The sequence below is a fragment of the Dreissena polymorpha genome, chromosome 2, assembly GCF_020536995.1.
Source record: "Dreissena polymorpha isolate Duluth1 chromosome 2, UMN_Dpol_1.0, whole genome shotgun sequence".
Taxonomy (NCBI): domain Eukaryota; kingdom Metazoa; phylum Mollusca; class Bivalvia; order Myida; family Dreissenidae; genus Dreissena; species Dreissena polymorpha.
This window is the reverse complement of record NC_068356.1, coordinates 60,574,744-60,601,191: the sequence shown is the minus strand read 5'-3', so window position 1 is coordinate 60,601,191 and position 26,448 is coordinate 60,574,744. Positions and strand designations below refer to the sequence as shown.

At 36.0% G+C, this 26,448-nt stretch overlaps 2 protein-coding genes across 3 annotated transcripts in view; one reads left to right on the top strand and one right to left on the bottom strand.

Annotated features, from left to right (window-relative positions):
- Nucleotides 1-2,606: 2,606 nt before the first annotated feature.
- LOC127867210 (talin rod domain-containing protein 1-like) lies at nucleotides 2,607-18,743 on the bottom strand. 2 transcript variants are annotated; one of them, XR_008043364.1, is made up of 6 exons: nucleotides 18,621-18,743; nucleotides 10,474-11,477; nucleotides 9,168-9,260; nucleotides 7,600-7,698; nucleotides 4,837-6,051; nucleotides 2,607-4,691 (listed from the first exon to the last, which is right to left on the bottom strand). XR_008043364.1 is itself a non-coding variant. In XM_052408255.1 (5 exons), exons 2-5 carry the CDS (start codon nucleotides 11,081-11,083, stop codon nucleotides 5,663-5,665), a joined length of 1,191 nt encoding a protein of 396 aa, XP_052264215.1. In that variant the 5' UTR covers nucleotides 11,084-11,477; nucleotides 18,621-18,743; the 3' UTR covers nucleotides 2,607-5,662. The 2 variants fall into 2 exon arrangements, 1 of the variants encoding a protein (XP_052264215.1); XM_052408255.1 differs by having other exon boundaries at nucleotides 2,607-6,051.
- A 2,877-nt stretch (nucleotides 18,744-21,620) lies between these two features.
- The window catches only part of LOC127867202 (intermembrane lipid transfer protein VPS13A-like), a 150,758-nt gene continuing 145,930 nt past the window's right edge, over nucleotides 21,621-26,448 (top strand). Inside the window, exon 1 of the mRNA XM_052408246.1 lies at nucleotides 21,621-21,826. Within this exon, the coding sequence (XP_052264206.1) occupies nucleotides 21,727-21,826 (100 nt within the window). The 5' untranslated portion in view covers nucleotides 21,621-21,726. The remainder of the gene's footprint in view (nucleotides 21,827-26,448) is intronic.

The window sequence follows — 26,448 nt, the reverse complement described above, 5'->3', positions numbered from 1 at the left end:
TACTGAAATATTGTTCAAAGGTCAAAATGAAATGTAAGTACTTTTCAAGGCATGAGCAAACCTTGTGTTATGTTTTGAATGCATATAACAATTTTAACATTTTAACATTGAAGGTCACAGTGACCTTGACCTTCAAATGAATGACATTGAAATGAGCAGTGGTGATCTTCTAGTACTGGCCAACCTTTATGTCAAGTTTGAAGACTCTAGGTACAAGCATACCAAAGTTATAACATGGAATAAGAACTTTAACATTTTTACCTACCAAAGTTATAAGAACTTTAACATTTTTACATTCAAGGTCACAGTGACCTTGACCTTAGAATGAATGACCTTGAAATGACCAGTGGTCATCTAAGTGTGCTTGCAAACCTTCATGTCAAGTTTGAAGACTCTATGTCAAAGCATACCAAAGTTATAACAATTTTAACATTTTAACATTTAAGGTCACAGTGACCTTGACCTTCAAATGAATGACATTGAAATGACCAGTGGTCATCTTCTAGTACTGGCCAATCTTTATTTCAAGTTTGAAGACTCTAGGTCCAAGCATACCAAAGTTATAACAACTTTAACATTTTTATATTGAAGGTCACAGTGACCTTCACCTTCAAATGAATGACCTTGAAATGACCAGTGGTCATCTGTTAATCCTGGCCAACCTTCATGTCAAGTTTGAAGACTCTAGGTCCAAGCATACCAAAGTTATACCATGAAATAAGAACTTTAACATTTTTACATTCAAGGTCACAGTGACCTTGACCTTCAAATGAATGACCTTGAAATGACCAGTGGTTACTAACTAGTTATGGCCAACCTTCATGTCAAGTTTCAAGACTCTAGGTCCAAGCATACCAAAGTTATAACAACTTTAACATTTTTTATATTGAAGGTCACAGTGACCTTGACCTTCAAATGAATGACCTTGAAATGACCAGTGGTCATCTGTTAATCCTGGCCAACCTTCATGTCAAGTTTGAAGACTCTTGGTCCAAGCATACCAAAGTTATACCATGAAATAAGAACTTTAACATTTTCGAGCACGCCGCCACCCCGCCCGCCCGCCCGCCCCCCCGCCCGCCCGACAACATCAATCTATAAGCCGAGATTTTTTCGAAAAAAATCCGGCTAAAAAAAGAAAAAAAAAAAAATATTTAGGGGGGGGGGGATTCGGGTGGGGTGGGGGATTTTTGGGTGCGATGGTTGGACGGTATTTCAAACAAAAAATAATCAAAATAAATAGTTTTGTTTTTTAACCGTTTAAACAAAAAAATGGGGAGGGGGTGGGGTGGGGGGGTATAGTGTGAGGGTGTGGTGGTCATTTGTGAGATGATCTTAAAAAAAGAAAAAAGAAAAAAAATACGGGGGGCGATTCGGGGGGGGGGGGGAAGGGAGCACGGGCGATGGTTTGGGTGGAGTCTATTGTGGTATGTCAGGTAAGAGCAGTTTTGTCAAAGTATCAATCAAATCTAATCATAAATAAAGAAGTTATGGCAATTTTAGCAAAATTTTATAATTTGACCTTGACAGTCAAGGTCATTCAAAGGTCAAGGTAAAATTCAACTTGCCAGGTACAGTAACCTCATGATAGCATGAAAGTATTTGAAGTTTGAAAGCAATAGCCTTGATACTTAAGAAGTAAAGTGGATCGAAACACAAAATTTAACCATATATTCAAAGTTACTAAGTCAAAAAAGGGCCATAATTCCGTAAAAATGACATCCAGAGTTATGCAACTTGTCCTTTTACTGTACCCTTATGATAGTTTGCGAGTGTTCCAAGTATGAAAGCAATATCTATGATACTTTAGGGGTAAAGTGGACCAAAACACAAAACTTAACCAAACTTTCAATTTTCTAAGTATAAAGGGCCCATAATTCCGTCCAAATGCCAGTCAGAGTTACATAACTTTGCCTGCACAGTCCCCTTTCGATAGTTAATAAGTGTTGCAAGTATGAAAGCAATAGCTTTGATACTGTAGGAATAAAGTGGACCTAAACACAAAACATAACCAAATTTTCAATTTTCTAAGTATAAAAAGGGCACATAATTCTGTCAAAATGCCAGTCAGAGTTACATAACTTTGCCTGCACAGTCCCCTTATGATAGTTAGTAAGTGTTGCAAGTATGAAAGCAATAGATTGATACTTAAGGAATAAAATGGACCTAAACACAAAACTTAACCAAAATTTTCAATTTTCTAAGTATAAAAAGGGCACATAATTCTGTCAAAATGCACGCCAGAGTTATCTTACTTTGCCTGCCCAGTCCCCTCATGATAGTAAGTAAGTGTACCAAGTTTGAATGCAATAGCATTGATACTTTCTGAAAAAAGTGGACCTAAACGCAAAACTTAACCAAAATTTTCAATTTTCTAAGTATAAAAAGGGCACATAATTCAGTCAAAATGCACGTCAGAGTTATCTAACTTTGCCTGCCCAGTCCCCTCATGATAGTAAGTAAGTGTACCAAGTTTGAATGCAATAGCATTGATACTTTCTGAGAAAAGTGGACCTAAACGCAATACTAAACCGGACGCCAACGTCGACGCCAAGGTGATGACAATAGCTCATAATTTTTTTTCAAAAAATAGATGAGCTAAAAAGAAACCTTTGACCTTGAACGATGACCTTCAAAAATGTGCAGCTCCATGAAATACAGATGCATGCCAAATATCAAGTTGCTATTTCAATATTGCAAAAGTTATGATTAAGGTTTAAGTTTTGTGATAGACACACACACACACGTACAATGACAGACAGACAGGCCAAAAACAATATACCCCCGATCATTCGATCTGGGGGCATACCAAATCAATCATTTCATTCAATTACCAAATTTAGAAAATACTTCTATACATATATGTATATATATTGCCCCTGAAAGTAGTTTCAAAACAAAAACTAGCCCAAGTCCGAGAGGTAAACAAATGACAATTTACATTTAAAATTATAGCGATAGGAAAAAATATTTTGTATACACATCGCATGTTTTATTCTCACAGATAACAGTGACCATAGTGGTTCACGACATTATTAACTGTTTCTAATGTATCATTTAGAAAACAAGAATAATTGTTTATTACAACTTTTTGAAAAAACGTCAAACATAGAATAGTCATTAGAATCTGTATCCATAGTATGTTCCCTCCAAAATAATTAATCTTAAGTTTTTCACTGATCAGATTTAGAAACACAGATGCTTATATGTCAATCTTAAGTTAAATGTGTATTCTCTGACGTAACAACAAACACTGGATTAAAATAGGCAAATGTTTTGAAAAAATACTGGCTAGACTTGGCTGCCTGTAGTTATCTGTATCATGTTCAATGTTTCTCGTATCCGGCCCTTCGTCCTATGATTGGTTGCTAAGGTTTGTTACTATGCGCGTGTGCTTGTTCTGTAAATAGTTTCTGAATGACAATTTAAATTTTTTGTTTATGTTTATAAACTATTTTTAATTTTTTTACAAATAAGCGGCTTCTAACACATTTGATAAACCTATTAATAATCCATAAACACGCTAACACAATTATGTTTGATGCAATAAAAATAATCATAGCATCAGCTGGGAGTTACCTACTTTCCTATGAAAATAGGAAATTATGAGAATAATCGTTGTAACAGTCATGTAACAGTCATAAACATATACCAAGTAAATAAAACTTCAACAACTTGAAAAACATCAACTGTCCAGCAACTTCTCGAGTTTTTTTAAGTGGGCAGTCACTATACAATGAGGACAGATAAAATGAGAATAAGGGATAATAAATGAGAAAGCAAACAAAAGAGCCCTGAGGGCAAAGAAATGTTAACCCGCAGTCTTGAAACCTAACTCGAAATCGACCCTGAAAGGAAATGGATAGGTTGTACCTAATGAACATAGGCAGAACATTCTCTACTGAGAACGATTTCAGGATGTATTTCCAAACACAAAAGTTTGGGCTGTACGGTTCCTGAGGACAATGTTTTTAAAACTATTTTGCATGAAGTCTATAAGTATAAGTGACACTTTCCCAGGGAGAAGCTCCAGACAATAATGAATTAATTTAAAATACAGAAAAATCTTTTTGGAAAGCTAATTATTGTTATTACTCAAACAATAAGGAAACATCTGTAATTTTTAGAGGAGATTTTTAAAGTAACAAGGGATGTTTGTAAAACATGCATGCCACCCATATGGGCTGTCAGTTGTAGTGGCAGCCATTGTGTGAATACGTTTTTTGTCACTGTGACCTTGACCTTTGACCTAGTGACCTGACAATCAATAGGGGTCATCTGCCAGTCATGATCAATGTTCCTATGAAGTTTCATGATCCTAGGCGTAAGCATTCTTGAGTTATCATCCGGAAACCATTTTACTCATTCGAGTCAATGTGACCTTGATCTTTGACCTAGAGACCTGAAAATCAATAGGGGTCATCTGCTAGTCATGATCAGTGTACCTATGAAGTTTCATGATCCTAGGCGTAAGCATTCTTGAGTTATCATCCAGAAACCATTTTACTGTTTCGTGTCACTGTGACCTTGACCTTTGACCTAGTGACCTGAAAATCAATAGAGTCATTTGCCAGTCATGATAAATGTACCTATGAAGTTTCATGATCCTAGGCATAAGAATTCTTGAGTTATCATCCGGAAACCATTTTACTTTTTCGAGTCACTGTGACCTTGACCTTTGACCTAGTGACCTGAAAATCAATAGGGGTCATCTGCTGGTCATGATCAATGTACCAATGAAGTTTCATGATCCTAGGTGTAAGCATTCTTGAGTTATCATCCGGAAACCATTTTACTATTTCGAGTCACTGTGACCTTACCCTTTGACCTAGTGACCTGAAAATCAATAGGGGTCATCTGCCAGTCATGATCAATGTACCTATGAAGTTTCATGATCCTAGGCCTAAGCGTTCTTGAGTTATCATCCCGAAACCATCTGGTGGACGGACCGACCGACCGACCAACCAACGGACCGACCGACCAACGGACCGACCGACATGTGCAAAACAATATACCCCCTCTTCTTCGAAGGGGGGCATAATTATTGAAATTTAGTGGAGACCATTCCTTTAGTAATGTGAACAATCTTTGTAAAGGAACTCTTTATGATGTTACAAACTAACACTGAAGTACCAGAGTAGCATTGTACTATTTAAGTCTATGTAAACCATGTGAAGACTATAGGATTTCACACACCAAACATTAAACCAGGATCTGGAACATTTTGATCAACTTTGAGAGCAGGTCTGTCAGACACAAATCATTCAAGCGATATTTGTTTGTTGAAAATCTCCCATGCCATTAAGGTGGAATTGTATGCACCTACAGACTGAAGGAGAGACAACAAACACGTGATCACAAAACCTCACCATTAACATTGTGTGCTGAGGTGATCAAAAACGTATGCCAAGTCTGTGCTGTATACCAGTAGCATTAACTTTTTTGCACTGGTCCATCACAAGTATTAACAAATAATAATACAAAGACCAATACTTGAATAGTAGGTTTGTGTCTGGAAAATACATTTTGGCCAAAAGGACTTGGGTTAGTACTCAAGCACCCACATCAACGCATGACTAGTAACCTATAGTACACCAAAAGCTCACTATCTGAGTAGAGCATACTCAGGTAAACATAAGTCAACCTAATCAAAACAAAAAATCTATCTAGAGATACTAGTAGCTAAAGAAACATCTGTTACAGTTGACCGTGGTGAAAGATCCTTCCCATAATTCCCTTCCATCCCATGATTCTCCGAAGCATATTGCAGTGATAAACTTCCACCCAAGGGAGATAAATCGTGCTGGTTCTCATCTGAAGAGTCAACATCTCTAAAATAGTTGTCCCCCTTTGAAGGACTTGCGCCTCTCATTTGGAAATCCATGTGGAGGTGTTTTTGAAGCTCGTGTTTGAGATGCTTTGTAGATTTGACTATGCAAGCCTGGCAAGAGCGGGTTTTGTGTACATAGTGAGAATTCCCTGGGTCATAAGTGTAGTCACGGAGAGATTTGCAGATCTGCACACAACCGGATACAATGTTCATACAGGGACCTGCATGTGGAAAAGATAAAATGATTACAAGAGCATTTGATAATCAAACTATCTATTCAAACATGAAGAAATTTGGTTGTTGTTCTTGTTTTAAATAATCATACAATGTTAAAGGCATGTCTACTCACACTTTTCGAGGGTATACACTGTATACTGAATAACAAAATCTTAGTATTTTACAATTACTTATACAGTTGTTGATCATCAAAGTTAGTTAACTTTTTCATTTTCAGTAATAAGTAAAGTTAAATGAAAATTGTTAAACAAACTGCAGAAACAGCTCAAAAGTCAACAATTCCCAAGAGCATTTTGGCCTTTAGTCACAAGTAAGGGACTTGTTCAAACATTATCGAAATGACAGTTTTCCTACTTTTTGTCACAGATTCAGAAAATGAAAGAACGCAGTACTTCAGGAAGCAAAATAACACTAATGATATAGACTCATACTCAAAAGACAGATTTGTATATTAAAACATGTCATCATCATTTGAATATTTTACGTTGAATTGCATTAAAGCACATAACATTCCAAAGACCCAAGTGGTTAATGCCATGGCCTTTTAATCTTAAATAAGCTGGTTTGAGCCCCAAGGGTGCAAACCATTTTTTTCTTAATGTTTTGTTCTCAAATTATATATTTGTAATTTTATTGGATCTCTACAGGTCAGATTTTTTAATTAAGCAAATTTACAGCAATTATTGACTCGGATAAAAAAAAATCCCTCATCTGTGAAAATGTACCTTTAAAGTGTGGCCAGAAACATTTTCATTAAGTAGATAGGGATCAAATAAAAACATAGAGCTTAGAAAGGAATAAAACAGAATATACTAGTATATGAAAACATAACTGATAAGTAAATTATTATTAAAGTTATAGAAATCATATAGACATCAGTTGTCCTGTTTCTGCCAACTCAACCAACGTTATGAAAGTAATATACCACTCAATCTTTAAATATGATGGCAAGCATAAGAACAGAATTAAACTACATGTCGTCTGCTGAATGTAATAACTAGGGTAACTGACATTTTGTGAATTGTTCAGAAATGCGTATTTTCAGAAATTTTCCAAAATACTGTAAGAGCACTTACGTTATTTTTTGCGCTCAAAATATTTCAGTGTTGAAATTTTGGTAACTGCTCCTTTCTTTATTTTTTTATTGTTTTTAAAGAGACATATCAATTTGGAGTTTTGTTTCGTTTTATTATAATGCTAATCAGAAAATTTGAATACTGAAAAATGTTTATCATTTTAATAAAACATTTTTTGCTTCTCCTGAAAATTTAACAAAATGTCAGTTACGCTGCTTTTTACATTCAGAAAATGACATGTGTTTGTTAAGTCAATTTCGAAAATTTGATAAAAACATTTTTTTTACCAAAAAGGTTGACTAAATATTTTAACAGTTGATGTACGTCACCTAAATAAACACAAAAATGGAAAAAAGTAAAAATGTATAAAAATGTCAGTTACATGACTTATTACATTCAGTAGGCGATGTGTATTTATAAAACATTAAAATCATGATCCTTATGTGTTGATTATACCAAAGATGGCCATCTGTATTTCCGCCTCCTCCGGTGACAGTTCCCTTCCATGATCTATAAACTCGTCTTCAGTTGCAAGGCTCACCAAGGCATTACTGGCTGTAAACACATGAGAACATTATAAACTCGTCTTCAGTTGCAAGGCCCACCAAGGCATTACTGGCTGTAAACACATAAGAACATTATAAAATCATCATCAGTTGCGAGGCTCACCAAGGCGTTACTGACTGTAAACACATGAGAACATTATAAACTCGTCTTCATTTGCAAGGCTCATCTAGGCATTACTGGCTGTAAACACATGAGAACATTATAAACTCATATTCAGTTGCAAGGCTCACCAAGGCATTACTGGCTGTAAACACATGAGAACATTATAAACTCATCTTCAGTTGTGAGGCTCACCAGGGCATTACTGGCTGTAAACACATGAGAGCATTATAAACTCATCTTCAACTGCAAGGCTCACCAAGGCATTACTGGCTGTAAACACATGAGAACATTATAAACTCATTTTCAGTTGCAAGGCTCACCAAGGCATTACTGGCTGTAAACACATGAGAACATTATAAACTCATATTCAGTTGCGAGGCTCACCAGGGCATTACTGGCTGTAAACACATGAGAACATTATAAACTCATATTCAGTTGCGAGGCTCACCAGGGCATTACTGGCTTTAAACACATGAGAACATTATAAACTCATTTTCAGTTGCGAGGCTCACCAAGGCATTACTGGCTGTAAACACATAAGAACATTATAAACTCATCTTCAGTTGCGAGGCTCACCAGGGCATTACTGGCTGTAAACACATGAGAACATTATAAACTCATCTTCAGTTGCAAGGCTCACCAGGGCATTACTGGCTGTAAACACATGAGAACATTATAAACTCATCTTCAGTTGCGAGACTCACCAGGGAATTACTGGCTGTAAACACATGAGAACATTATAAACTCATCTTCAGTTGCGAGACTCACCAAGGCATTACTGGCTGTAAACACATGAGAATATCAATTGCTATTGTTTGTTACCTGAAACAAAATTCTGTTAATTTAATGATCAATTTACTGACGGGAGAAACATATTTTTGTTTGTTTCTTATGATTTTATAGAATGGAAGAGGCACCTGTATAAAAAGGAACATTAAGGTGGTTGCAACAAATTTGAAAATTGTATTGCTTTCATTAAGTGCCGAAAATGGAATTGTTCTGATTGAATAAAGTCAAAACAATAGCCCTGAAACTATCATATAATTTTGATTGCTTTATAGGTTTGAGTTTTGAAGTTTTACTTTTCTACAGGGACATGAATTAATTGTGGATTATTAAATCTGTTTGGGATTGGTTTATCAGTTCTCATCTATGGGACCAATATTGAATGTCAGACTGAAAACCTGTACGCTGCTTTAGCCACATTTTTCATGTACCTAACATGTTTGTACCTAACATGTTTTTGTGACCATACAAAGCTTTGCAGAAGATAACCTTTTATTTCTTGCCTCTTGACAAAAAGGTAGCAGTAATCAAAATGAAGAAGTGGCCATAACAATTTATACTAGACATACCTGCTAGAACAGGCTCACAGAAGGTCACAACTCTAGTGTGGTATCTAGGAGACCGCTCAGACTTGTAGCACTTTATACTGGCAATAAGGCTTCCTGAAACAGCAGTAGAAATGTTCACAGAAATTATCTCAAACACTTTTTGAATGTTTATCGACTTCCCTTCCTCTAAATCTTTGTTAAGATATTCACACAAATATGTCTAAAATAGTGGTAAACACTGACTGAAATATGTATAATCAATTACACAGTGTCAGCCTGACCTTGTTAGTATTTATTGTAACATTGCAACAGTATATGTGTATCATTTTTGCCACATGGTGATTGACAGTGGGACCCCTGTATATGTTAAGTAGCAAGTCAATTGCACACATCCAGGATTGAGAGTGAACTATTTAATCTGCTGAACTTAACCATCACAATTTGTAGACCCAGTAAATAGCATGGGAAATATTGTATAAAGAATAAGAATTACTGGTTGCATTATTTCAATATAAGAATTTAAATCAATAGTAATTTTTTAACCGAGTGTAATAAGTGTAATCACAGATAAGCCTGTGCTGTCCATACAGGCTTATTAGAAACAACACTGTCCACCTACAAACATCCATTAAACAAAAAAATTCATAAAGCAAAAAGTGTCACCCCTGAATAACCTGTGCTGACTGCTGAGTCCCAAGTCAAACATTTCAGGTATAAGTATTCTACACCTCTGCTTTCCGGCATTTAAATAATTACATAGAATGGAAACTTGATTTGGACAGACTGACAGAGACCCAATATAGATCTGAGAAAGCCCGCTTAATGCATGTGCATAAAGTGTCGTTCCAGATCAGCCTGTGCAGACTATTTCCGCTTGTACGATAATTTTTGTTTAAAGTAAGTCACTTCTCAGCAGAAGTGGGTGAAGTTTAGGTGAAAAGTGTTATCCCTGATCAGCCTATGTGAACTGCCTAGGTTCATGATGATGTATATTTATTTACATTTGCAATTAATTTTATATATCATAACACGTATTCACATGTATTTATGATGTTGCAATAGCAACCATAATACAGCGATATTAATTATAAAACTGTTGTTTTCCTTTCCTTAATATATTGCCCTTTAAGATAAAAGTAAATTCATTTAATTCTGTAACAGGGCTTTTTCACCCCTTTGTGAACCTAGCCCTTCGGGATGACACATTATGCACATGCATTAAGCCCTGTTTTCACAGAGTGAGGCTCAGATGAACCACATGCCCTTTATTTGCCCTTCTTTTGGGGCATAAGCTCACGTAAAATGACAACAAATTATTGAAATGAACCTGCTGCACAAGTGACACTCTTGATGCCCAGTTTGAACTGGTCCTTTGTGGCAGTATCAGGCCCATTCTCGCTGGCTCCCCTGCAGTTGTCAGTCAGCACTGAAATGTACTTGGAGATATTGGAACAAATATCCATGATGAATGAAGAGCTCAGTTCTTCCATCCGCGCTCTCTTCAACTGAATGCAGCTGAGCTTTATTTCCAGGCCTGCGTAAGAAGTCGCGTATTTGTCTATGAGAGGTGCTTCCAGAGATTCTGGTTTGTTCAGACCGAGATATTGGTACACTGCAAAGTAGCTGAGCTCTACCAATACGGTTACGGCATCAGACATTCGATACAGGTAATCACATATGACTTTCCATCGAGTTTTTATGTCATGCATGATTTTCGTCAAATCATTCACAATTTCCAATATAATGTTCAAAGAGGAATTTATCTGCTCCCTTGCAGAAGCGATGGAAACCTCCACAGAGCTGATGTTCTCTGTTTTGATTGGTCGAAACTGTCCAGACAATAAAAGCAGCTCGGCCACAGTGTGGATTTTATTCTGGGTGTGTTCACAGTGACGTGCCACTGCGTGCGAATACTGGCTTGACATTCCAGACTTCATTAGAATAGACCAGAAGCAGAAGCTATGATTGAAAGAGTCTAGTTATATTCCTGACTTTGTCACACACGTTGATTCTTAATCCCAAGGGAGATGAAATGATTTTTTAGAATAAATAAAACTATATAGTGAATATCAATGGCTTTTTTATTCTAAATTGATACAATGTCGTTAAGAATCTATTTATGATCTAACACACTTCATTTGACTCTTCAATAATATCGTTGAAAAAGACCACTTTATTGCCCATACCACAAAGGTGTTTTTTATTGTGATAAAATGGAAATTTAAAAAAAACTATCTAAAGATTCAACATAGCTTTCTCTTGAAGTGATTGTTGTGAAGAAAAGGGTGCATCTTGCGAAGTTCCATCCCACTGCATTCGCTTGCCAGCACCCTTAAAAAGAAAAAAAATAATGAAAATGATAGAACTGGAAAGGCAAACGATTGACATTATAACATAATCTACATGTAGTCTAGGGTAATCTTGCACTCGTTTGTTAAGTTATGTTAACACCTTAAAAAAGGAGAAAATGTATTGCTGAAAGGAGAAAAAAATCATATCCTTGAAAGGAGAAGAAATCTAATCCCTGGAAGGAGAAGGAATCACAACCTTGAAAGGAGAAAAAACACCCCTGAAAAGAGAAGAAATCACACCCTTGAAGGGAAAAATCTCATCCATGAAAAAAGAAATAGGATCCCTTAAAGGGAAATATCTCATACCTGAATGAAAGGAGTAAAAAATTAGTTCCTGAAAGAAGGAGAAATCTGACACCTTAAAAGAGGTGAAATCACACCCCTTAAAGAAGGAGAAATCACACCCCCTGAAAAAAGGTGAAATCACACCCCTGAAAGAAGGAGAAGTTGTACCCATGAAAGGAGAAATCATACCCCTGAAAGGAGGAGAAATCACATCCCTAAAAGGAGGAGAGATCACACCCATTAAAGGACATTTCACACCCCTGAAAGAAGGAGAAGTCCTACCCATGAAAGGAGAAATCATACCCCTGAAAGGAGGAGAAATCACATCCCTGAAGGAAGGAGAGATCACACCCATGAAAGGACAATTCACAGCCCTGAAAGGAAGAGAAATACGATTCCTGAAAGGATAAGAAATAACTTCCATGAAAGTAGGATAAATCTCACCTGTGAAGAGAGGATAAATCTCACACATAAAAGGAGGAGAAACAACACACTTTAAAGGAATAGAAATACAAACAAGAGCACCGCCTTGCGGGTGCAGACCGTTCATCTAATTTCTTTTTAAAGGTGAAGGGACTCTCAATTTCAATCACAAAGGAGGGAGGGGTGGAGTGAAGAGGGGTGTATAGTGTGGGGTGTGGGTGTGGACATTTATTACATTATCTTGCAAAAAAGCGAAAAAAAAATGAAAAAAAAAATTAAAAAAATTTCGGGGTTGGGGGGGGGGGGGGGGGTGGGGGGCGGGTATTCTTGGGTGCGATGGTTGGACAGTATTTCAAAAATAAAATAATAAAAATAAATATTTGTGTTTTTTAACCGTTTCAAAAAAAAAATTGGGGTGGGGGGGGTTTGGGGGGTTGTGGTGGTCATTTGTGTGATGATCTTAAAAAAAACAAACAAGATGCGTTTGTGAAACACAATGTCCCCCTATATGACGTTTGACCTTGAAGGATGACCTTGACCCTTCACCACTCAAAATGTGCAGCTCCATGAGATACACATGCATTTCAAATATAAAATTGCTAGCTTCAATTTTGCAGAAGTGACATTACATGAGCAATTTTGACCCATATATTTGACCTTGAAGGATGACCCGACCTTGACCTTTCACCACTCAAAATGTGCAGCTCCATGAGATACACATGCATGCCAAATATCAAGTAGTTATCTTCAATCTTGCAAAAGTATTCATAAAATAAGCGATTTGGGCCACATATATTTGACCTCTGACCTTGAATGATGACCTTGACCTTTCACCACTCAAATTGTGCAGCTCAATGAGATACACATGCATGCCAAATATCAAGTTGCTATCTTCAATATTGCAAAAGTACTCATAAAATAAGCGATTTGGGCCACATATTTTTGACCTCTGACCTTGAATGATGACCTTGACCTTTCACCACTCAAATTGTGCAGCTCCATGAGATACACATGCATGCCAAATATCAAGTTGCTATCTTCAATATTTCAAAAGTATTCATATAATAAGCGATTTGGGCCACATATATTTGACCTCTGACCTTGAAGGATGACCTTGACCTTTCACCACTCAAAATGTGCAGCTCCATGAGATACACATGCATGCCAAATATCAAGTAGTTATCTTCAATCTTGCAAAAGTATTCATAAAATAAGCGATTTGGGCCACATATATTTGACCTCTGACCTTGAATGATGACCTTGACCTTTCACCACTCAAATTGTGCAGCTCAATGAGATACACATGCATGCCAAATATCAAGTTGCTATCTTCAATATTGCAAAAGTACTCATAAAATAAGCGATTTGGGCCACATATATTTGACCTCTGACCTTGAATGATGACCTTGACCTTTCACCACTCAAATTGTGCAGCTCCATGAGATACACATGCATGCCAAATATCAAGTTGCTATCTTCAATATTTCAAAAGTATTCATATAATAAGCGATTTGGGCCACATATATTTGACCTCTGACCTTGAAGGATGACCTTGACCTTTCACCACTCAAAATGTGCAGCTCCATGAGATACACATGCATGCCAAATATCAAGTAGTTATCTTCAATCTTGCAAAAGTATTCATAAAATAAGCGATTTGGGCCACATATATTTGACCTCTGACCTTGAATGATGACCTTGACCTTTCACCACTCAAATTGTGCAGCTCAATGAGATACACATGCATGCCAAATATCAAGTTGCTATCTTCAATATTGCAAAAGTACTCATAAAATAAGCGATTTGGGCCACATATATTTGACCTCTGACCTTGAATGATGACCTTGACCTTTCACCACTCAAATTGTGCAGCTCCATGAGATACACATGCATGCCAAATATCAAGTTGCTATCTTCAATATTTCAAAAGTATTCATATAATAAGCGATTTGGGCCACATATATTTGACCTCTGACCTTGAAGGATGACCTTGACCTTTCACCACTCAAAATGTGCAGCTCCATGAGATACACATGCATGCCAAATATCAAGTTGCTATCTTCAATATTGCAAAAGTACTCATAAAATGAGCGATTTTGGCCACATATATTTGACCTCTGACCTTGAAGGATGACCTTGACCTTTCACCACTCAAAATGTGCAGCTCCATGAGAGACACATGCATGCAAAATATCAAGTTGCTATCTTGAATATTGAAATACTGCAAAAGTGCACATTAAATTAGCAATTTTGACCCATATATTTGACCTTTGACCTTGAAGGACAGGGGTTTTTTTACTAAGAAAGTGACGCCGATATTCGGCGTCTTCCCCTGCCAGAATTTTTCCCCTAAAAATACCATTTCCCCTCCAAAAATATAATTTTTCACCAAAATATAATATTTTACCCTCAAAGAAATGTATTTTTTCTTTTGGGAAGTCGACACTTATCCAATTTGTACTATGTACAACGATCTCGCTCTCTCTCTCTCTCCCGACGAACACTCAAATCTGGGAATCCCAGTGATTCTATATATAGCTCTTAAATTACCTCATGGAAACCGGGCAACTAATCGTATTAATCATGTGACTATTTAACTGGATTCCTGTCTTGCGCAAGAAGGGTGTTTCGTCAATTAATTACCGGAAACCAGTCGAATTTTCATCCGGGTTATGTGAAAGCCAAGATAAAAACGTTAAAACAGAAAAAAGTCTCACAATTGGCGTTCATACACGAACAAAATAAAACGTTCGGACTCGGAAAATATTAATTTAATTGACGCATTTTTTAAGAATGAATCATCAAAAACTGTTGAAACCTAGCAGGATTCGGAGGTACATCTAATCAACATCGATTAATACTGTCGGATTATTGTGAAAGTGAAAGTAGACAATCGGCAGCTGCCGCACCTTTCCCTTCCAATACTGTAGCTGATCTAGATCGTCGACCCATTCATCATGAAATTGAAATCATAATATTGACATCGTTCCCAGGCCCCAGTTGAAAACATTTCCCATTATTAGATCTACACCTGCAACTTTATTTAGGACTTTGACTTTAATATCATACTTGTTCATGTGTTTAAGAACAAAAAGGCCAGAGACATGCCTCTTTTTCTTAAAAAAAACTCTGAAGTCTGTAGGTGAGTTATAGACATTGAAATGAACAGTTTTTATTTTTCCCCAAATATGTCTCTTTCGCGCTCGATTTTCCCCTTTTACCCAGCGTCCAGCGTCTTCCCCTCTTTCTAAAAAAAAACCCTGAAGGATGACATTGACCTTTCACCACTCAAAATGTGCAGCTCCATGAGATACATATGCATGCCAAATATCAAGTTGCTATCTTCAATATTGCAAAAGTTATTGCAAATGTTAAGTTGGCGCAAACCAACCAACAGACCAACCAACCAACAGACAGGGCAAAAACAATATGTCCCCCACTACTATAGTGGGGGACATAAAAGTAGAGTAACACTAGACAATGTTACATACCAAGTGTTAAATTCCTGAACCTTTTGGTTTCAGAAGAGGATTTTTATAGTTATATACTTTTTTAGATTTAAGTCTCTATAAATCAGATAAGCTCTGGGCCCGGGGCGTAACCTTTTTTGACCCATAGGGCATGATTTGAACCATCTTTGTAGCGAACCTGGAGACACATTAAACGGCAGTTCAAAAATTTGAAAAGCCACTAACAAATGTATTTGCTATCCCCATGCTCCGAATTGAAGCAGAGTGATTATGTGGTTATCCCTGCCATCTGTCCATTCTGGCCACTATCTCCTCCTACACTATTAGCACTACATGTAGAACCTTGAAACTTAGATACACAGCAGCTATGAGCATATGTGCGACAGTTCACTATTTGGAATTTTGATCTGACACAGGGGCATTATTGAGGCTATTTCAGCCATATGCACAATCGAGCAACGAAGCTGCGAGGGGGGGGGGGGGATAGGTGCGGGAGGGGGTCTCCCCCTCCTGAGAATTACCTGGGTTTCATACCAGTACATCTCTAGTAGGGTGGGACACTTGAAGCATTTCTGAAATTACCAGTGCCCCAGCAGTGAATTGAACTGGAGACCTCTGGAATGGTAGACCAGAGTATTACCACCGCACCACCCTTCGCATTGTGGAAAACGATATTTCTGCAGTTGCGGTGGAGACAGGCATAACGAGGTACAGCATGATGCTGTGGTATAGCTGCTTACTCCCAAAGACTATGCTCCTTTCAAGTGTATCAGCGGAGTCAGGGCGTAGACATAATCTGGTACCCGTGTCAAAATATTGGTTCCACAAAAAATTGAAGGGCGACAAAACAGTAGTAAAACGACTTCAGTCTTCACAGTAGTGATTACTATCCCTCATCAGTGAAAAAAATACTTACTTTGTATCTTTGGAATAATACTGTGTTGTTTTTGTACCCACTGTTATTTTCTAAAAGTGGGCGTCTTGTTTGCTTGTTTACATAATTAAACCCCAAAATGCCCACCCCCTTAGCCCTGACTTTTAATTTCATTCATTATCCTGGTCTATCGCAAGTTCGTGGATATAACAAATAGAACAGTTTTATAAGTAATTATATTTTCATTTTGATCAAATTAATATAATTAAGCATAAATTAAATCCACACCTGTGTGAATAATAACAAAGAATCAAATTAAATTGTAATCTTGTCTTCCAAATTCATGTTAACAAACACCATCCATCAGTATGAACTACCATTTTGAATTTATGTAAGTTCGTGGATGACACATGTGACGTCATTACTCCAGAACAGCTGATTAGGCCAAATGTAGAAATGTGTGCTTTTTAAACATTTTTTTAATACATGAATGAAAACAATAAAAAAATACATGTAACTGAACATTGAACATCTATAAAGAACATTATTAAATAAAATATGTAATGTTTCAATGGAGTTGGATTGGCCTGTAAATTAACAGAGGTAGTTAGCGTGTGGCTATGATATTTATTAGTGAAAACATCATTTTGAATGATAAATAATCAAAATATAACGAAAAATCAACTTTCTGAAAAAGAAATCACTATCAAATAAATATATATATATAATATATTAAAATAAGGTATCCAACTGAAGATCACCCAAAAACAGGTATAACTTCATCAAGTGTGCAGCGATTTTCACTAACTCTGTCTTATAAATGCAATGCAGAAATAAATTTCCTTGCATTTGCAGAAATCTGGCAAGATATGTACATTTCCAGAAAGTAAATTCATTTCTGCGTTGAATAAGACTGAGCTGAGCTGTGAGTTCGTGCACAACTGATGATGATATGGCTGTTCAAAGCGATGCACCTTGCTTTCGGGTCATTTTTAGTTAAATACCTATGATAGTGAAATAATTTTTTTCAGAAAAGTTGATTTTTCGTTTTAATTTGATTATCATTAAAAATGATTTTTTTTCTCTAATAAATATCATAGCCACACGCTAACCACATGTGTACATTAAATAAAAAGGCATAAACCAGGTATCGTAAAACACTTCTTATTTTACGTTGCCTAAAAAGCATTTAAAAATCGAGTACGAGGCTGTGTACATACAGTGTCAATAGAACGCTGTATATAAACAAAGTGAGCAAAATATGTTTTATGTATTTTGTTATGGATTTTATTGGCAAAGGAAATTTGTGCATTATGAAAATGGAGGTAAAATACAATTATGGCCATTATTCAATTTGTTTGCCTATTTAGAACGCAATTCATTCAAATATTTTGTTTTCAGTTGTAAAAAGATAAGTTTGCAATACACAATTCCGGTTTTCGTCTCCAGGATGTCAAAATCTAGCGCGTGTAGTTATTCCAAACTGACAATCCGCGAACTTACGCTATCCACGAACTTAGACTATGCAACGATATACGCACGGGCGTACTGCTGTATGCCTAGGTACGCCCCTGTGACCCTTGGGTCCCAGTGGGTCAAAAGCTGCGGCACGAGGATACGAGTAGGCCGCGCCATTTCTAGTTTAATAATGTTTTAATTTGTGGTTTCATATCAAGTCAACCACAAAACCTTACCAACCAATATTTACCTATTAATTTTTTATCTGCAACTTTTTTAGAATGTGACCCTGTTGCTGAGTGATTCTGAATTTAAACATTTTGCATACCTTGTATATACATTTTTGAATTGGTATTTAAATTAAAGGTCCTTGATAACTTATAATGATGACAGCACAAAGTTGGCAAGAATTTAGATTATGAACATGATGAATACCTGATCAGATGATGTGTGCATCTAAAATCTAATTTTATTAAAAGATTAAGGGTAAATCACATAAATTAAAACGCCTAAATATACATTAAATTGAATCGAGCTTAAAATTTAAGAAAACTACTAATTTAGCAAAACTGTGCTCTTATATAAATGGGAAAATAAGATATTCTTGGCAAACCTTCTCTAAATTTCAAGCTGCGAACACTAGATCAAGATCAGCCTTAAAATTAAGTCAAACCGGTCTGAGCCATAAACGGTACAACTGAAGATTGCAGATGGATGCAAAGATGGATGCTTGCATTTTCCCACTTATGAAGTGGTCAATAACATCATACAAGGTTAATACTGCAGTGGGTGGGGTAGAAGTATGTGCTACAAGGTGTTACCGGGGTATATACCACGAACAATAATTAAAATGGCCAAACACTAATCAAATAAAGTTAATTGGTATGATGATTAATCAGTTGTTATTTAATGTTTGTCACAACACGGATAAGGGTGTAAAATGTGTTGTATACCGCACAAGATTCAATTAAAATTAATTGAGCTTGTAATTAATAAGTTAAACTTTTATAATCAGTTTTAAAATAAATTAAAGAAAATAAAAATAAAAAGTGTGTGGTGTTTTTTGCATGCGGTTATTTCAGAAGTTTCATAGTTATGTATATAAATCGACTAAATAAAGAATAGGTTATGATTATCCACATATCTGTGCTACGGACTACATGCGTATAAGTAATTACATACATATTTTTGTGATGGATTATCCATGTATATTGTGTTCAATGCGTGTAAGTCCAAGGCGGCAAGCTATTGAATGCGATAAAGTTGCCATAAATGGCAACACAGAATATGCGAAACCAGTAAGTACCGTGCATTACATTCTATACTTAAAGGGGCCTTTTCACAGATTTTGGCATGTTTTGAAATTTGTCATTAAATGCCTTATATTGATAAATGTAAACATTAAATTTTAAAAGCTCCAGTAAAAAATCAAAAATAAAATTTAAAAAAGGAAAAAAAGTAGCCCGCAGCAGGGCTCGAACCAGTGACCCCCGGAATCCTGAAGTAAAAACGCATTTGCCAACTGAGCTATCTTGCCAAGCATACATAAGATGCGTATTTTATACGTTATATAAGCAATCTTCGTAGTTTCACAAATTTAAACGACAATAACAAAACTCTCCAAATTATTCAATCGTTTCGCGTTGCAACGCTTTATAATTTATAGGTTTTTAAATCGTCAAAAGATGCATATAATGGCTATATTAGACCATGGCAAATGTTCAGTAATACTGTTTCCTCCTAAATATCATAGCTTAACCGAAAATTTGCGAATCTGAAACAACTTTTTTTAATTTTGTCAATTTACCAAACAGTGAAAAGATCCCTTTAATATTTCATAGATCGTAACTAAAGAAATAGCGTCTTTAACAAAATACTTAAAAAATATTTTAATTATTCATGCTTTACAATGTATTATTTCATAAATCCATGAAGAACCTTAGCGCACTTTCTAATTTTAATAATGTTGGACAATGTTATTAAAGTATTAACTAAAATGCACATTTTATTATTGTAAAATTAATCATTTTTTTCGTACAACTTAATGTTTAAAGGAGCTGTCAACCGGATTGACGAAGAAAAGAAAAGTTCTAAAATACTGTATTTTTTACAATTATTTGTTTATATTGATTAAAATATCACGACTGGTATATCACATTACTTGAAAAAAGTTGTATATAAGTACTATGTACGCGCTTAGTGTGCTATATATGTTTCATTCAGCTGAAAGCGTGTATTGCGCCATTATTATGTGAAAACATAAATTTATCGGGTCACTTTTGAATTTAAAATCCGCAATATACTTAAAATAGAAAATAGCCTCTGTTTGGTCAGTTAGTAAATTTAATGCCATTAAAAAAGTTATTAACCAGTTGCTATAATTATCATTTGAAACAACTCTTATGGTCACTAAAACCACCTTGTCATGATGTTTTACATATTTAAAAGCAATACACATCAGACATTTTGGTTCATAGCGATATCACTGAATTTGATACTGTTATTTTCAATGTTATTTTAGTTAATTTTCTTTGCATTATCACTTTCGTGATCATAAAAACTGTGCTCTCTCATCGAGTCTCCTTAAATTCTAGGCTCTGTGCAGACACGTGAATTATGAACAGGCTTATTAATTATAGACGACGTGTATGTCCTAGAAAACGACATCAGAAGTTTTCTAGAGTTAGAAAAGAGGGGGGGGGCATGACCTTCCATTTAAAGAAATGCAGTTAGCTAAAGTTGACTGTACAAATATACCTTAAAGGCCACATCATTAAAACTAAATCTGGTACACAATAGTATTTAGTAAATCTTACACAAAAACCTCTACAATGAAATACATATATCATAGACGCAGATCTATGTCTCTGCAAATATTTATAAGATCATCAAGAAAGATAATAGTACACTAAACACAAAATAATGTCTTCAAAGAAACCTCGCATTTATAACCCAGCTGTTAAGGTAAAGCCTATAAAATAATTAGTCAAGACCCACATTAAGTACATTGAAACAATATAGAACACATAATTACAGAACATAGAACGGAAAATGAAAATGGTGCAAACATAACTGTAAGGCACAAAACAAACCGTTATCACAATCCAGTCAGTGTAACATTTATGCTGAAACAAGTGATACAGGAAACAATCGAAGCACCAAGAACCAAATGTTATTCACGACCTTGTAGACATTTCCAAATTTATATTAGATCCCGACCAGAAAAAAATCCAACCATTGAGCTACCCATAATGTGAAGTGCAGGCGGGTAGGTATAACTACAACACCCACTCTTTGCATAGTAGTCAAAAGCCGATGATGCGATGTAAAATGTAGACATGAATGTTTAAACATGACTATGTTCATACTTTTACAAACAATTCAATTTTATACGGTTTAAGATTATCAAGACTATTTACAAGTACATTATGTATCGTGTGTAATGTAAGCCATATTTGGCGTCGATAATCAATACGATCAAAACAGTAATTCAACCGTTTGACCTATTTGGGTACCAGATTTTTACCGATATCCTTTTTTATATCGAGACAGTTGCGCAAATTTTGGCCGATTTGACTTACAGGTTACGACCCACTCAATTAGCATAAATGACGACAACAAAATGGAGTCTGCAACCGATGCTGTTTCCTTTTGTAGAAGTCAATAATTTTCTGCAACTTTGAGATCGTCCGATTGATGCGACTTGTCAGGCTAACAAAATGGTGTTTGAGTCCCTCGTAGTCGATTTGATCAACAAATATCTTGGAGATTTTGTTGAAAATTTGGATAAATCGCAACTGAAACTCGGGATATGGGGAGGTAAGGATCGAGTTTAACTAACTTAGGAATGCTCATTAATATTGAAAGATTGATAGCACAAATGTCAATTACGTGCAAAATTCAGAAAACGATTTAAACAGTTTCTTAATTGCTTAGTTGATTTGTGTTTTTTGAATCCTGATTGCAATATTAGATGAAGCGCCAGTAGTTAGTAGGAACCTTAGCCTAGGATTGAAAGACAATATAATCTTCGGCAAAACGTTTATTAAACAACTTCAATGAATGTATTCAAAACAAGGGAAGTCACTCAACCCATATCAAGTACAACGAAACAACATAATAACCAAACACATGGCGCTACCTCTTTTCTCCCTCTCAAAGACTGATACTATATATGCATAATTGTTCATATCAATGACTTAATCAGGAAAATAAAAGGTGCCAGCCATTAAGTAACATTACAAAAATCTAAATTTTCTACAAAAAAACATACACATGAAATAAAACGGTTTATATGTGTAAGAGAAGCAATAATGCAATGAAAATGTTAATAGTTATGTGGACATACCAACACTTTAATAAAAGTCTCCAGGAATAGTTAAAGTGCAAGTGATAATGAATGTTTTAAGAAAATAACTGTCTATACATATATATGTAGGTTATCTAAAAAAATCTCAGACTAATAAGTAAAATAGTGATAAACTGTTCTGTACATGTACTATGAACATCAAACTAGTAAAAAAAACAATTTAACTAAGTTTGTAATAAAATAAAGAGAACAGTAATAATGATAAACAGGCTTATATTAGCACAACTTAAGTAATTTTAACTTGAAAATGACTACAACTGAAACACTTACATAGTACTCTATTTAGTAACATATGCATTTGTACATAGTAGAAAAAGGTGATGTGTAAATGTTAGACAAAATGTAACAAACACGAGTACAATGTTCACCGTAAAACATAATCACTTAAATGCTTAGGCTGTTTGCGTGCAAGTTGGGGCCTAGAAACGTGCTGACTGCATGGTCCTTCAGGCAAGTCAAAGACAGGAACCAGCACCTCTGCTTCCTGGGGATTGTCATAAGAAGTCAAATCTTGCTGAGTAGGAATTTGAGACTCCATCTCCACACTGGGCTGGGTGAGTGTAGGTGGAACAAAGACTTGCTTTGATGGAGGATACGGATGGGTTACCGGTATATCATCGGAATCACTATCCACTGAATTGTGATACAAAAGCACTTTCGACTCAACACTCGATTGATTAGGAACATGGTAACACTCACTTATCTTGACTTTATAAGACAAGGCGCGTAATTGATTGCCTATGAATTTTTTTATAAAGCACCACTGATTAGCACTATCAACAGACAAAACCAAATAACGATCACGACATTGATGCTTTTTCCTATCGGTATACAAATACACTAAATCACCAACACTTATATTGGGTACTGCATTTGAAGTATAACTTTTGCATTTAGACCTAGCACTAAACTGATGATTGTCGAGTCGGCTTTCATGTTGTTTCAAAATAAACTCCCTATCAGACAAGGGAATCTGCTCATTTGTGAATTGACTTCTCTGTGTCCATATTTCTCTAGAAGAAAGGCCTGCATGTCGAATCCTGGAGTTTAATCGCGCAGTAGCAGTTGCCAACTGTAGTGGTGTAAGTGGATGACCGCCAGGTTCTTGTCGAACTATTTCAGATTCAAGCTCGAGAATAGCTTTTTCTGCAACAGGGTTCTTGTTTGGGTTCTCGACTCTACCCACATCCAAAACTACACGGTATCTGCGTAAAACGTCGTCTCGTTGTAATGCAATAAAACCTGGTGCTGGGTCACACCTTACTACTGCCATTGGTCCGTCAAGAGGATGCAACTCAACCATAAGACTGAGTAATGCACTGCGTAATGTCTCAGCTCTTTCATTGTCAATGATACAAGATTTGGTCAAAGAGCTGATGGTTTCCCACAAAACTAAAATCATCTGTTTGCTCCGGCGTAGAACGTGCACAGCAAAAGAAGCAGCGACAATTTCAGGAGCTTCTTCGGATGATTGTTCAATCATAGTCTTAGGCACAGACTTTAAGGAAGCACACACATTACATGCATTATGTACACGATCAACAACTTGAACTAAGTCTAAAAGATGAAATTGTCTTCACAGCTAACACAAGTTGATGTTTAGATGGGTGATCAAGCTTAATGTGTGAAGCGCAGTTACAAGTCCGTCAGCAATAGAGCGCGGAACTACAATGAGGTCAACAGGAGACACGAGAGGATCAGTTCGCGTCACCACCAAAAGATTGTCTCTTGAAATGAAACATCGTTCAAATATCTTGAATGTCTTTCCAAGCTGATCTGGATGCGTAAGGCAGTTGAAACCCCGAGGCCGCAGTATTTGCACCATACAAAGCGCGCACAACAGAGTCCTCAGTCTCTATTATTCATTTGCAAATTTGACAGTTTTGGCTAGTGCACTCTGGGGCATTGCGACTAGCGATGTCTGAAGGCAAATTCACAGATCCCGCCAGATGTCGTAGGTTCACACCATAACGACTGACAGTAGACAAGAAAGACATGACTCTTGGACTGGAAGAAAACTCACTTCTGCACAACTTCTCAATAGAACGATTACAAGGCAAACTGATAAAACACATGCTTGGCACTTGGATTGAACAATGTAGGGACTGAAATGCTTTACTGCAGCATTGATAGATAACGCCTCTATCTCACAAGGTACATGTAGCCACGTCACTTGATGCTTCCGTAGTTTGGCACTGAAGAAACCGGCTAAATGTAGGCTATTGTTTCGGGTAACATACATAGTGGCACCTATGCCTCTCTGAACTACTGAGCGATCAGTAACAATCCAAATTTGATCGTCCTGCCTCGGTAATACTATTGACTTGTGGTTGAGAAGAGCTTTCTGTGCAGCCATAAATTGGTTATGTAACTCATCACTTTTTACATTACAATGAAGACTATTTCTGAAAAAAAAGAAACAAGCCGGATGTAATTTTGTATATATAAATATTTTGAACTGTGACCAAGTCTTTTTACACATACAATGACAACTTACTGTGCACAGCAACAGACAATCGTAGTTCTCAAAAAGCTGCCTTTCGTTTCTTTCCATGCCTGTTTATTTGCTTGGCAACCTCATTTGACATGCAATGAAATAAAACAAACATTAGAAAGTCGCGAAAACATGTGACATTTAATGACAGATAACGATTTCGGGAAAAAAAGCTTTAACAAACATTGTCAAATCTTGTGGATAAACAATTAAAATTAATTCCTAACCTGAATAGCTAAAAATGTTCAGGGCAGAGTGTTTTTACCTTGATAATTTCGAAATAATTCAATCCCGCCTGGATCTTCACTGCAAATTTAAAATGCCAAGGGAAACAACCGCGGTAATTTCTTTTGACAACTGTTACACTTCCTGGACACACCATTACATTTTTATTTTATACAAAGTATCATTCACGCTTTTGAATAAGAACAGATATATACAATTTAATTCAATGCAACAAGTAATTAAAACGAAAATAATCAAAGTAGTGAGTGTTAATTATATAATCGGGCCTATTTTGGGCCGACATCATACTTTAAACTGTTGAGTTATAAGTATGTTTATTACAAAGGGCCGACATCGGGCCGACATTGTCCTATAAATATCAATTTTATAATATGCTCCCTATTCAAACGTTATTAAACCAGATGGATTCACTAACATTGAACATTACAAAAAGGGTCTTATCTTTTAACAAAATAATTTTTGTTTTACATAAACGTCGGTCTGATGTCGGCCCAACATCGGCAAACCTCTGCCGATATGCCGTCATTTAGCCAATATCGGGCCGATATGAGCATGTTTGTTGGGTGTCTGCCTTTGTTGTTACTTTTTCACCCAGTAGATTCGTAGTAAATAGGTCATACAGCACCAATATTAAATTAAACATGAATAATCAAAGATATGACAAACCATTCAGAGTAACAATCAATAACTTACATATATACATATACATAAAATTAAATGTATTGAATTTAAGACATCAAATAAAATAAATAGCACTGTTACTTTCAAGCACTGTCTGATTTTTTCGTTACGACAATTAACTGAACTATACAAATTCAAAAATTGTTAAAGTCTGAGTTTTACAACATTTAATTTATACCAAAAATCCATTCATACCTGTAGCAAGAGATTTTTCTGTCAGATTTGACAAATAGGTTACGCAGGTTTGTTTCTAAACAAAATCAAGAGGGCGATAATGAAATACTGCGAGTTAACCCGAGCTGCGAGTTAACTGGGTTTGAGAATAATACAAGTAAAAATTAATGATTCTCAGGGCTTAGCCTAGGTTCAAATTTGAGGAAAAAGTGACTTCTTCCTCAGATGAAATTAGGGAGAAGTGAGTCAACTTAAAGGAGAAGTGGTGTCTGTTCAGTGTTTGATCAATTCTTCACATTTTTGTTACCCTCATTACACCATGCACATCATAAGTCATCAGAAACAACTCATATTGGGCAGTTTCGGGGAAACCGTAATAAATATGATGTACCGGTATTTAATTGAGTTAAGTTACTATGTATATTTAACCCTTTACCTGTGATGTATTTAATAACTGATAAGCCTGACATTACTGCT